Here is a 14487-nt window from a genome sequence, read left to right as displayed (position 1 = left end):
ATGACCCTGTCAGCTATGACCAGCTTTGAGTCCACATTTTTATGGTCTAATCTATTTCCACTGCATCTTGTCTTGTCGTTCACTGATGGGCATTTGTTGAAAAGACAGGCAGCTTAGCAGCATTCTGTCCCTATTAGTCGACCATTCAATAAGACTGTGCCTGGTATTCAATCAGATATGTAGTATAATCCTGCAAAATAAATGTAGTGATGTTAAATAAATCACAAAGGATCAACTCACATTAGACATGGACTTTTACAATTTACAGTCAATTACACACTCTTCACCACAATGTCCAAGCTCATTCTCTTTCTATCTCTGTTCTTTTTCTCACGTGCTCTCTCACACAAACATGCATAATTATGCATGCCTATGCATGCAGTCACACATGAAGTAAATTCAGTGTGAAGAACTTGTTTGTTTTCTGTTTAAGTATTGTTTGTATTCAGCCCATAAGGGGAGCTATCTATTATTTATTCTTTTTTATCATATATTTCACTTACTTTGTTTACTTAGTTCTACCACATTTTTGTGTATTCACCAATGTTTTAAGTTATTTTGGAGTTTTATTTAACATTAATGACGTTAGTATAGCTAATTATAGCATAGTTATAACAATAACTGATCTAAAATGCACACTTTTTTGTGTTTTCTTTTGTACCCTAGATTTTGAGTGCAAAATATGCAGTGCATTATAGTGTATTATTCATATGAAATATGTTAATTCAGTTTTGTGTCACAGTGTGCACATTTGGGTAGGATATGATATAGGACATATTTTTTTTAAACAAGCTAGGTCAGATTCAGAGTGACTCTCGCCAACTTCCAGCAGGTGCACAGAGAAAGAAAAATACATTAATACAAAGAATTTACCTAGTAGTATCAACCTGATATCCAAGCATCCTCCACATGTCTCAATTAGTTATGTGTTGTAAATGCACAGTAAATGAACAACTCGTTTTGTTTTCACTTCAGATCACAGGTACAGCAAGGGCAGCACAATGAATGCAAAAAAACAAAAAACAAACTTAATAAGTTAATCACATAATGGTCCCCCTGCATAAATAAAACATGAATAAATAAATAAGAAATAGCAACATGACGTAAGTATGTTCTATAAATAAAATAAAGTTCAACTGGCATAGAGTCAAATGGTACTATTTGTACCTGTTTTACTAAAGAAAAACACTTCATCAAGATAGTTTGATGTGCAAAAATGCCTGCATGTACACTTTTTCTGGCTTTAGTTGTGCTCAAAGAGAGCATTGAGAATTGAGAATATGCCCACTGGCACAAAACACTCTCTCAAAATGAACACTGGTACTTTAGTGAGCTAGGCAGATTTTTCAAGTGGCTCATGAGGACAGATGATGTTTTTCATAAAGAAGAAAGAAAGTGATATTAATATCTTGCCTCACAGGCTCACACCATTGGCAACCCACAACATTCTTCATGGTACTGAATGTATTTTTGCACACATTTTAACATATAATTCATGAGCATAATTTTCCAGATGCTGGGCTATGGCAATCTAATGTCATGATTATAATAATGGATATTTCAGGGTGCATTCATGCCCCAGAAACTATCAAGATAAATGTCAAAATGTAAAAGTTAAGAGTGATGAGATGTGACAATGTACAGTGATGCTAAAATGCCGTCTTTGAATGTAGGCAAAGAAGTCAATAAAAAAAACGGGGGGGGGGGGGTGTCCCTGGAACAAAATATTTTGAGCTGGTGGTCTGCGGCCAAATATATAATTTGGGGGGGTCCTTGACATAAAAAAGTTTGAGAACAACCAATATAGAAACATGCGTTTTTCAGAAAACTGTCAGGATTTAGAAGACATTTCTAGAAGAATCGGAACCTCAGGTCTTAATGGGTTAAATCCAAATGCACATCCTGTATAGATGGGAATGTCCAGAGCCAAGGCTCTGGGAATGTTCTGTCTCTGTAAGATTGTGGGTGTGGTTAGGTAGATTCCCTGTGGCAAGTGACATCCTCTTTCCTCTCCTGCCATGTCCTTTCCTGTATTATCAGAGGAACTGTGACAGTTGTGCATCATCATGGAAATTTTATTTTGCTGTGGTCACCTTATTATTGATTTCTCTATAGCGGAACAAATAGTCTTGCATTGCTAAAACAGCTATTACAGTATAACTACTACAGTATTATTCCGAGTCAGACTTTTCTCCTAAAAACCGTTATGACAATTTAAGTGGCAAGTCGTGACAGCCAGGGAACATGTGACTCTTTGAATAACTATGACATGTGATTACAATTTTTAAGATAATGGAAGCGTTTTGGTGGAGAAAAATGTACTGTCTTTTTGTTTTTGACCATAACTCGAGTCTAACCATATGTCATGTGCTAAATATACTAGTTACTTCCTCATCCTTGCCTCTGTTGTGTCAACTTGCAACCGTTACAGACAACAGAACCTACCTGGAATACCAAAACACTCGCCCCAAAACACAGTCGCCCCAGAGTAAATCCGGCGGTATTCACCTGGTATTCCTAAACGTAACCTCAGTAAAAAAAAAAAAAACAATGCTAAACCTAACCTTAGTTATTCCTAAACGCAACCACAGTAAAGCTATGCCTAAACCTAACCTTATTCTTAAACGTAACCTCAGTAAACCTATGCCTATCTATCCCTAAACTTCTTTTTAACCTTATCCTCAGTAAAAAAAATAATAATAATTCAAGAACCACTGGTCCGCGAAAACAAATGGGGGCGAGCGTGTTTTGGGGCGAGTATTCCGGTTACCCCTACCTGCCATACCTTGAGGGAGGGGAGGAGGGGGAAGCCCTGTAACTGTTTCTAGGCGGGTCTGACGTTGTTAACACAAGCTACACAACTAGAGGAAAGGTTAGAGCACATACGATGACAAGGGAAGAAATCAGCCATTTAAAACCCCCTATGTATGTATGAACTTGCCAGCGGCAGCACTTTAACTCACCTGGCCCGTATGGCGTTGAACTCGCCAGTCGACCTGCCGATGACAAGCTGCTGTAGCGACAAATGCACGAGTCCCCATAGCACCAAAATAAACACAAACACCAGGGAGGCTGCGACCCACTCTCGCAGCAAGTACAGGCTCACTTCTGGCTTCTTCTTGGGGTCACTGCTGTAGCCGTTGTTCCCCCACTGATCCCGGGAGTCGTGGGTCCCTTGCGACCCATTGTTTTGCGCCCCGAAGGCTTTTATTCTCCTGATAGTGGTGTCGCTCTCCATCTTTGTCAGTCAGTGATGGTACATCAGCAGCAAGTACAGTAGCTGGACTGAGGCGTCGCTTACCCAGAAAGAAAAGACGGAGCGCGCAGAGGGACAAACTTGTTTCAGGAAACGATTAAGTCCGACGACGGCAAACGAAAAACCTTGGGCTTGTAATATTTAAATTTGTGCCCGCCTCTGTTATAAATGCAGCCATTCATAGGTAAACGAAACCTTAGCGTCAACCAGTAATGGAAGAAGTACTCAAATCTGCACAATGAGTAGCTACTTTTTCTTTTGGTACTTTTTATTTTGATGACAATACTTTTGTACTTTTACTCAAATACATTTTGAAAACTGGATTTTTAACATAGCTCTGGTCCACTCCAGGCCGAAACTCCTTCAGGCTATGTGAGTACATGTCACATGTACTCACATAGCCATGGTTCACATGGTATGACAGTCATGTTTCAGGGCTAGTACTCACATAGCCTGAAGGAGTTTCAGGCTATGCCTGGAGTGGACCAGTAGAGCTATGTTATAATTCCATTTTTTTAAATGTACTTGAGTAAAAGACAAAAGTATTGGCATCAAAATATAAAGTACCAAAAGTAAAAGTACTCATTGTGCAGAATGTCACAATTGATGAGTTCAAATTGTAAATCTTTTGAAAATAGCAGATCTACAAGCTCACAATGCCTCACATCGTGAAGCATTGTGAGCTTGTAGATCGGCTATTTTCAAAAGGGCGAAATATATGTAGGGCTGAAGTGGTTAATATGTTTTGTGATTATAATCTAAATCTGCAAAGTAACTAGTAACTAAAGCTGTCGAATAATTGTAGTGGAGTAAAAAGTACAATATTCGCCTCTGAGATACAGTGGAGTAGAAGTAAAACAAATATTTTAAATTGTCAATATTGAAGAAAATACCTCAAAATTGTACTTAAGTACAGTATTTAGTACTATGTACTCAGTTACTTTACACCACCACTGGCGTCAACTGCTAAGGCTCTCACAAACGTAATAAGTTCTTTCTGTGGTGTCTCACGCGGGCATTTAGCTGACAACACTCAGTATGTTCAAAGACATCCTAGACTGGAGATCAGTGAAACTGGCAGGGTCACTATTCCCCAAATAGAAACCATGCCTTGGTCCATATGTGAGCGTCTGGGGTTATATTCTGCACCCTGCAGTACAATTCTTGATATGACAGGATTAGATGTAGAATGTAGTAGTAGGCCTACCATTTCTCTCTCAAGAAATACATTTCACAAGGCTGCTGACAATCAAGACCATCAAAGCATTATAACGGAGGCTTATATTTATTGCATAACATTGTTTGTGGGGATTTGTTTTGGAAAATATGTTTTGGGGATTTGTTTTTTCTTCACCAAATGACAAAAATGACACCATCCAGCTTCGCATTGGCCTATCAACTGGTTTTCAGAAATAAACAACAGTAGCACGTGCATCTTGTAACTACATAATTTATAAAACAAAAGCAGTTCAACAGTGAATTTACTCTGGTATCCTCATGAATTTGTTCTTATATAGCCTAGCCTGCTTGTACATTAGGCTAACATGGCAATGCTAATGCAGAACAGAAAAAAAGTATTACACCCATAGGCATACTCTAAAATGTAGTTACCATGGACAGGGATATATATATATATATATATATATATATATATATATATATATATATATATATATATATATATATATATATATATATATATATATATATATATATATATATATATACATACATATACACATACATACACACACACACACACACACACACACACACACACACACACACACACACACACACACACACACACACACACACACACACACACACACACACACACACCATATGTATAAAGACAGAAGTCAAGCTCAGTCAGTGACTCTTCAGTGACTTAAAAGCACAACTGTATGTCTAATTTCCCCAATACACTAAAATGAGCATTTGGATTAGGTTGGACTTGGGTTTTTAGATAACCCAAGTTCTTTAAAAAATACATAAAGAGGGAAGGAAGTAAAGGAGAGCTCAAACCTCACATTCTCTGCAGGCCTCTGGACAGCAGTGCACAAAGTACAAAGCAGGATTAGTTGTAAATTCATTCTAGCAAAACATTACACATATTTAGGAAACCACAGTTCATGCATTTTCATAACATCATTATAAAATAGTAGGGGGATAGGCAGTGTGAGTGTCTAATTCCTGAATATGAAATATCCATCTGCAATTTTCTGTAGTGGTCCCAGTAATATTTGTCATAATGTACTGAAGGAGCACTGTGTCCTTGAGATAATGTGTTCTTGACAAAATACACATACAGATACCTATTGCACACACCGTTCTACAGTCTATATAAATAGGCTTAGGCTACATACATACACATACGCTACATTAGTAGCCTACACATGCACATCTGTATGTGTACTACTAATAGTACTCCCCAAATGCATAATAATATATATGTATACTGCACATCATATCACAATACCCTATATTACAAACAATTGTCTCAGACTCTCAGGAGAGTGTCTTTTGAATATGATCTACAGAATGGAACCAATAGTAAATGTGCTAAATGTTTAGTTTTCCCCTCATATGAATGATTTACTGTATATAAAACATATTAACAAGAAGACAGTCTACTTTAAAGGCTGTTTATATCTATATATCTATATCTATATCTATATCTATATCTATATCTATATCTATATCTATATCTAGATATAGATATAGATATAGATATATAGATATATAAACAGCCTTTAAAGTAGACGTGTCTTCTTGTTAATATGTTTGTTTTATATATATATATATATATATATATATATATATATATATATATATATATATATATATATATATATAAACACCACTAGACTAGACTGGGATCAATTTGCTTTGCATGTTGCTGGTCTGGCTCTAGAACGGATACGGAAAATGTGCGTACATGTATGTTATTATTGTACCTTTTTTTTTTTTTACAGGACACAGTAGGCGGACTCTAGACCGGAACTGCGCACTGAGCAGTAAATATAACCAAAGCTTTCCACAGGTACTGCGGAAAACCTGGTGACGCGAGGTTACTTGCAGCGTTGCCATGTCTGCTTACTATAAGCTACTTTGGGCTTGTTTTTCTGTAAAGTTGCTTGTAAATATTGATAGTTGCGGGTTGCGGTTTCCATTTTTTAGGCTTGCTTCTAAAGTGCAGTTGCTTATTTTGGCTTGTTTCCTAATGTTGTTTAAACCAGTGTTTCTGGTCTGGGGGTCTGTGTGTGGACAGACCCCCCCCCCTCCATTTAAAAATAATCATGCTGTGCCAGGGAGGGACCCCCATACAAGATTTGTGTTGTTGAAAAATATATTCCACATTTTTAGACATTTTCTTCAAGATTTGTTTTAGATATAGCCGATCTGCAAGCTCACAACGAGCTTGTAGGTGTTGGCTATTTTCAAATAGCCAACACATATGTTTATGTGGCCTAATTTTGCTTCTTTTGGGATTGTTTTCATAGACCTGTTGCTTGTTTATCTCGCAAAACCTGGCAACGCTGGAGGTTACTTGAGCCACCGTCTCATCGAATGCTGATCATTCTACAGCCGACCAGAGCAGTGAGCAGTAAGGCCCGTCGAGTCTCTCTCCGAGGCCGGATGGTAAAATCCAACCTCCAGCGGATCCTGAACAGTCATTGCTTTGCTCGCGAAAAAGAAGGACACAGCAGTATTTTCACTACCATGGCGGATTTAAATAGTAGTATCTGTGATATGATTGGCAAGTAAGTGACACGGTGAAAAAATATGTAGCTTAGCTAGCTAGCTGGTGTGGGGGATGGGAACCCAAAGCTAAGCTAGCACTTAAAGCTAACGAAGTAGGGACTTATGGAATTGTGTGACCCCAGGGGTCGCTGTTTTGTGGTGTCTTTATTTTTATTTTATTCACGCTTTGCGTATTTTGTTTGTCTTTTAAGGTTGTTTATTGTACAGCCACTGTCGTTTCACATCATGATAGTCTTTTCATAATTTTTACAGCTCAGCATAATCGCACCAGTGAATTAGCTAAAAGAATTGCGAAACTGGCTCGTGAGGTCCCGGAATTTGGCAGGTCACCATTTCTGGTGTAACTGGTCCAGATAAGGTTGCATGACGTTGTTTGATTCATCTTTTGCCAACGTGTTATCATCTGCCGATCTGTGTCAAACTCTTAAGATTGTTGCTGATAATCATTTGCCATATTGGTTTGTTATAAATGTAGTTACAAAAATGTACTCCGATAAGTTGTCTGGCAGAAAGCTTAGGTTAGCTAGATTAATAGTCTGAAAATGTATTGAATTTAACGTAATTAGGTGTAATTAAAAAAAATATTTTTTTTTAAATGCACAGAAACAACCCATAATTACTAACGTAGCCAACGTTTACTTAAACATCGAGAAAAGTGACTCAGCTTGAAACCCGGACTTTCGATGGGAGTTAAAGAGCCAGTGGACTTCCTCATTCAAGAGAAAACTGTCAACCACAGCTGCAGCAAAACAAAGTCTTTATGAGATGATGATGATGATGATGACTACTTGTTTGGAAAAGCGCTATATAAATAAATTCATTATCATTATGTAATTACTAATAAACATTTTTGAAATGGCCGAAAATATATATAGAGCCTACCTGGTTAATGTATGTTAAGTAACAAAAATCTAAAAGAGTAAAAGTATTGAAAAATGGAAATACTCCACTAAAGTAAAAAATACCTCAAAATTGTACCGTAGTACAGTACTTAAATGCACTTAGTTACTTTACACCACGGACTACAAAATAAACAGTGATTCGAGGATTAAGCACTCTTCATTGTTGGCTCAACTTGACATGTTTATTTTAATATTAATAACGACCTCGCTGTTCGGTTTAAGGTGTTATGATCGCATGTTGTTGAGGTGGCTTCTTCCCTCTGCACGCGCTCTATGGTGCTTCTAGTACATTCCTCATGAACCAATGACGGTGTCATATTCCACAGGGTTCGTTACGCAGCACGGAATGTGCTCAAATACACCTCATCATTTCCATGCTGTGACATCAAAAACGGAATAGTTCCAATTCAAATATGGTTATAAAACATGAGTTAATCAATGCTAGGATCATCCAAGCAACGGAAGCTAATTACCAACAGCATTGTCACACACATTTGCTTCAAATGTTGGCGATGACTGATGTGTCATCATAATTGCCTATTTGCCTATATAGTTCCTTTTCTGTGTCTGGTCTAATTAAGTCGTGGGTGAGAGACGGATGTCCCATGCAGGACTTGGGAGTCATTGGTCAAGTCAACTGCCATCTATTGTACAGTAACATGACACGAACGTGAGCACATGACACCAATGTGACAAGCGCATGTGTCTACTCTAGGGCCACAACTATCAATCATTCTTTTGGCATTATTCTTCTGTCGATGACTTGTTCGATTAATCAAATAATAAAGAAGCATTTAAAAAAAAAGATGGGGTAGGTGATGACACTTCTTGGTTAAAATATGTATCAAAATCTCTATTTTCTGATAGTAATCATTGCTGTAACGTTTTTGTTCAAGCCAGCTCCAGCTCTTTTGTAAACCGAAAATGCAGTAAGGGGAGAGAACTCATACAGGATAAACAAGTGAAATTGGAAATGAGCAGGCAAAATGTTAAAGGAGTGGTTCACCCAAAAAATGACTTATTTTCTATCAATTGCACACCCCATGAAGCCTTGAATTCGTGGATTTTGTTTTTGTCGCATTCCTTAGCCAATAGTTTAGTAGATTCCCGTCTCCTACCGGCTATTGTATCCGGTAGGAGACACAAAGTAGATTCTTTGTCTCCTACTGGAAATACACCCAGTCAGTATGATCAAATTATTGGCTTAGGAATGTGACATAAACAAATCCCTGAATTCAAGGCTTAATGGGGTGTGCAATTGATAAAAAAAAAAAAGTAATGTTTTGGGTGAACTACTCCTTTAACACAAACAATTGAAGCTGATAAAACTCCTGATTGGTTGAAATTGGCAACCCAATGGGGGATTTTTTTATTATCGATTAGTTTGAACAGTTGTAGCAATACTTCTTCATTGCATTGTTTTTTTGTTGAATTCTAAATGGTATATGCTTATGTTCATCATAGAATGGCAATGGATGTAAGGGGGGATCACAATAGTGTTAATCTGTGTGTCTTTCATCTCTAGCCTGTCCCTGCACTGTAGTAGTACCCGCCACCCAGGGCCTCTGTGTAGTAGTACCCGCCACCCAGGGCCTCTGTGGTGTTCCTGATGTCCCTCACCCACCTTTGAAGATCCCAGGTGGGCGGGGGAATGGTACACGGGATCACACTCCGTCAGCACGGCCGCTCTACTCAGTAAGTCTCTGTGCACGTACATGTGTATAGTACAGTGGTTCCCAAACTTATTAGCTTATTAACCCCTACAAGGTACTAAAATTTTAGTACAAAAGACAGATTATTGCCTAGTTGCAGAACAGGTAACAGCAGTTGACAACGCATTGAGCACTACCTTGTTTGAGAACTGAGTTTGTAAACTAATGGGGCTCAAGGTGTATTTACATTAGCTAGGTAAACATTGTATAACAGTCATGTCTCCAAATGTTTTCACACTTACTCTATGTCTGTATTCCCTTACTGTCAGATATGTTTATAGTATGTTTGTACACAAATGCATTTCAAGTCAGGAGGAGCATTGCAACTAATTTCCCTCAATATACTAGTGGAAGCACACAAGACTGTTCGATGTTCTATAATTACAAACAATACTAAAGAGCTGTCTCTTCATTTTTCTATGAGCTTTCTGGAAAAAGTATAGGTACTGCTGTACGTGTACATAATGTCTATAGTTTAATTTTGACTCTTATTTCATCATAGCTGTGAAGGGCAGAGGAACACATCACATAAAATTAAGAAACTTCAGCACATGCTTAGATATTACTTTACACTAATAACATTGGCCATTATTATGCTTTTGTTTTTTGTCCCTAGGACAGGAAGTTGACTGTGACGGAGGAGCCAGCAGGGAGCGGTCGCCCTGGGATTCTCCACTTCCAAAGCCGCCCTACCATTACCAAGGCGATACAATGGGATGCTGTGTTAAGCGGCAGTGCCCTGTATGTGGAGATACCTCTTGACCCTCTTCCCGAAGGCAGTAAGGAAAGGTGAGACGACCTCTGGGCAAGAAAGAAGTTTAGCCACTCAAACTCTCTATACCCTAACCCTGAGTTTCAACTGCAGTTGTAGTCGTTTTTTCTGTGTACACCAAATCTCTTATCTCTCTAAAAAAAAAGAGGCACACGTTGTGAGCTTGTAGATCTGCTACTTTTGGCTAATGTCCCCTCCAGAGAATGGATGCTGGGGTTCAAGTGGTTACAGTATGAGTACAACAGCCAACAGCAACAATACATTTTATATGCAGAATAGAGACACACAGCGCCTTATCTCGATGCTGCTGGTTTGTACGATAGTGTAAATACAATGCAAAAAATACACTGGCCTCAGGTACAAGTGCTTTGGTTGACACACTCATTCACTTAGGCCTCTAGTTTAAGGTCAGTCCATTTGAATGTTTATTGCCAACACAATTCATGGGTTTGCAAGTTAAAAGTTGGGCCCAAAATGAAAAGAGACAACCCACCACAAAAAATGTATTCCTTTTTATTTTTCGGCAACTTGGTCGGTGCACCCTATCCAGTTGAGAGACATAACATTTGCTTGTCAGCTATAGCTGTAGTGGGCACTACTGCATTAGTCAAACTTACACATTGTCTGCACTGCAGAATAATGTTGACAGACCCACATCAAGTACGCCACTTCGATGATGACTGCATAGGCCCAAAATCTCGGCACTGATAGGACATTTATTCCTGTCTGTGTGGAACTTGTTTGGTCCACAATCACATGGCTGATTTCCCTAATTCCCTTACACAGTTTTAAAAGCCAAATAGAATTTTCGAAAATTGATTAATTAAGAATGTCTACCTTTGTTCTTAAGTAGCAGATCTATTGGTTCGCGACAACGTTGTGAGCTTGTAGATGGGATATTTCCACCATTTTCACACAACACCATCGTACGACCAAGTATAAATTGGGGAATGAGTGGTTAAATAAAAGTAATCAGAACAATGTCTCTAAATCTAATGTGAACAAGGCATGGCTGCATCTAGGTCCAAGATAAATGTTTGTGTGTGTGTGTTCACATTCCAGCATAATTGCCTTTGACATTTATTAAATCCAAACCACCTTCTATTTTCTCCCTCTAGTTTTGCTGCTCTTTTGGAGTATGCTGAAGAACATCTGAAAGTTGTCAGCGTGTTTGTCTGCTTTTACAAGAACAGAGATGATCGTGGTATGTACCAGCACAGCCCTTACATAAGCAATACCTGCATGCCAATGCACCTATCTTACTTACCCACTTTCAGCCCTATTTTGGGCTCATTTAGACTATATTTTTTTAAATAGGGCTAAGTGTTTCAAGCTGTAATCGACTTTCATGAAATAAGTTCTGGAGTGCAGCTTTAAAATATCAAGGCAGCTATCTTGTTTGTACAAACAAAAATATTGTTTTTTGTTTTGAATGTATTGGCTAATACTTTGTCTAACATTCATGCTACTATTCAAACCCTACAGCCAAGCTGGTGCGTACGTTCAGCTTCCTGGGCTTTGAGATAGTGAAACCGGGCCATGCCCTCGTCCCACCTCGACCCGATGTTCTCTTCATGGCCTACAATTTCGACAGGGACTCCTCCGACGAAGAGTAACTCTCGTAACAACCGCTCCGCCCTCCCCCATTCTATCTATACCTCCCTCTATCCTTTCTTAACCTCTTGAACCCTAGCGTCCCTATTCTGGGGCAAACATTTTGTGAAAATTGTAGATCTACTGTAGATCATGTACAAGCTCACAACGCAACACATTGTGAGCTGTAGGTTGACCATTTTCAGGAGATTTTGTGTAGAAGGAAAAAGGCGAGGACCAAGTATTGAGCCCTGGTCAACTAAGTGTATAGGGTTCAAGTGGTTAAAATCCCTTTTACCCCCGTTTCAACAACCGCACCTCCCATCACTTCTCTACCATATCTCCCAAACTCTCATCTCCTACTTTTCCCACATTCTTGCACCTGCCTCAGTAATATACACAACTCTGTCAAACCCTCTGCTTTAGCTTCCTCTCCCTCTCCCTTTTTTTGTGACTCAAGTGCTCACATCCCCTGTACACCATGTTGTATTCCAAGGGTAGTTTAGATATGCGTTCATTTTTCCACGCATTTATCTTTATGTATGTTTGTTATCATTTAAGATTAATTAATTGGTATAAAAAAAAATCTTAAACTTGAGCATTTTTGTTGTTGCAATTCCCATTGGTGTCAGAGACGTATTACTTCTCATTCCGTTTTGTCTTTGTATTTCATATGTGATAGGTTGAGGAGGATTATTCATTTCTTGAATGTACAACAAAAGGTCATCAGGTTTACACTTGGGTACTCCAGCTTTTGTGTAATTGGCCAAAGGTGAACTGTAAACGTGTCCCTCATGTCTTCAATTTGAATTACAAATGTGCATCAGCAGGACCAGTTATTATAGAGCACTAATGTCCTTTGCAAAAGCCTAAAAGTATTGTGAAATGTGTTGCTTTTAAGTGGCATCTCCAGTAATTGGTACTTCATAGCTGGATAGTAATCCCCTTTAGTGTAGCAAAGTGAGATGGAATGCAAATGTGAATGCTGTTGTATGCGACTGATTTAGGTGCTTCAGTTTAAAAATGAAAGATACATTGACTGGGGTATCGGTACAAAGTGTAAGGAAGGTGAATTATCCAAAGTGCTTTTTCTTCTTTGTCATGTATACCTGACCTTAAAATTGCATTTTGTTTTGGAATTTAAAAAAGAAATTGCTGTGATGTTCTGGTTGATTTGTTAAATTAGCATTCCTTTTAACTTTTTTCATAATAGTAATTTGTTGTTCACCTATATAGTGGTACTGTTGTGCTTCTGTGATAATTAAAACAAAGAAATTACTACGTGGCTTTACTTATAATGCATGCAATACATTTTCTAGTTCATATGTGAAGTGTTATTTAAAAGTGCTTCTAAATATTGACATTCCAGTGGTATATTTATCTGAACAAATATTGCACTTATACCACAACACAGGCTAAAATTCAGTTAAGTTCAATTTATTCTCAAGGGCAAGGTGTTGGTTTGTAGCTGGGTCTATTTGTCAATCGATGGTCATATCTAGTATGAATTGGGGTTTACCTATCTTCCCCATTCACCACCAGGGAGCGCCAAAGTTGTGCAACAACTGCTGCCAAAAGAAACATTGTGTGTTAATTATGGTTTGAAGTCATTTGCTTGCGATTTTGTTTTTTCCAAAACAAATTCATTGACAGGTGGCTTCTACAACATGGAGCAGAAATAATACTTGGGCAGTGAGGCCTTTTTGACCCGATATGATGAATGTGGTCTGTAACAACTACTTACATTTGACTTTTTACTGCAACTCACCACAGCTGTAAGTGGCTGGATTCCATAAGTGTGACACCAACTGTCCTCTCCTAGCCAAGGAACAACAGAACTGCCTCAGTTTAATAGCAGGTAGTTGACTTAGTGAATAATGTACAGGAAATTAAAACTGTCATATGTGAATGGTGCCTCTTTCCGCTACACGCGCTTTTAGTAAGCAAATCTACCAGGAATACTGGGAAAATTAATAATGAAAAGATTTCTCATTGTGAAGAAAACTACTGAAATTATTCTGTATCTATAAGCTATAGGCTACTTAGGAGAACTTGGAACACTTCGCAGAAAATAGTTGTATTCTGCACTTTCACTGAGCGAGAACAGAAGACTGAAAAAGAAACACCAGACTGTACAAAAAAAGTGATATTTGGTGTGGTTTTGTCATTGGGCCCTTTTCATGTCCAGTCAAATTCTTTGTCAAGTACTTCTCTGTTCAAAACATCATTCTGTGGTAAATCTTTTTTCTTTTACTACTTGCAGTTGTGCTGACATGCAAATATTTAGTAGCTTTTCAAATAATCCAGCACAGAAATGGTTCCTACCATTTGTAAGAGACCAACTCATTGGCATTGACGTTTTATCATGACAAAAGTAAGAAGCAGTGCAGTTTTCTGGAATCATTTGTAAGAGACCAACTCATTGGCATTGACGTTTTATCATGACAAAAGTAAGAAGCAGTGCAGTTTTCTGGAATCAAAATA

General features: G+C 38.3%; 2 protein-coding genes across 2 annotated transcripts in view; one reads left to right on the top strand and one right to left on the bottom strand.

The window, feature by feature from the left end:
• The window catches only part of ermp1 (endoplasmic reticulum metallopeptidase 1), a 48001-nt gene extending 44727 nt beyond the window's left edge, over nucleotides 1-3274 (bottom strand). The window contains exon 1 of the mRNA XM_084045989.1: nucleotides 2964-3274. Coding sequence (XP_083902115.1) covers nucleotides 2964-3238 — 275 coding nt within the window. The 5' untranslated portion in view covers nucleotides 3239-3274. The remainder of the gene's footprint in view (nucleotides 1-2963) is intronic.
• A 3577-nt stretch (nucleotides 3275-6851) lies between these two features.
• Nucleotides 6852-13281, top strand: oaz1b (ornithine decarboxylase antizyme 1b). The gene is given in 6 exon segments (XM_084046904.1): nucleotides 6852-7023; nucleotides 9452-9533; nucleotides 9535-9621; nucleotides 10255-10427; nucleotides 11529-11614; nucleotides 11896-13281. Coding segments are annotated over 6 exon segments (684 nt in total). The 5' UTR covers nucleotides 6852-6898; the 3' UTR covers nucleotides 12027-13281.
• Nucleotides 13282-14487: the final 1206 nt, after the last annotated feature.

Source organism: Gymnoscopelus microlampas, assembly GCF_963454915.1.
Source record: "Gymnoscopelus microlampas genome assembly, chromosome: 21".
NCBI lineage: Eukaryota > Metazoa > Chordata > Actinopteri > Myctophiformes > Myctophidae > Gymnoscopelus > Gymnoscopelus microlampas.
This window is presented reverse-complemented; position numbering and strand designations above follow the sequence as displayed.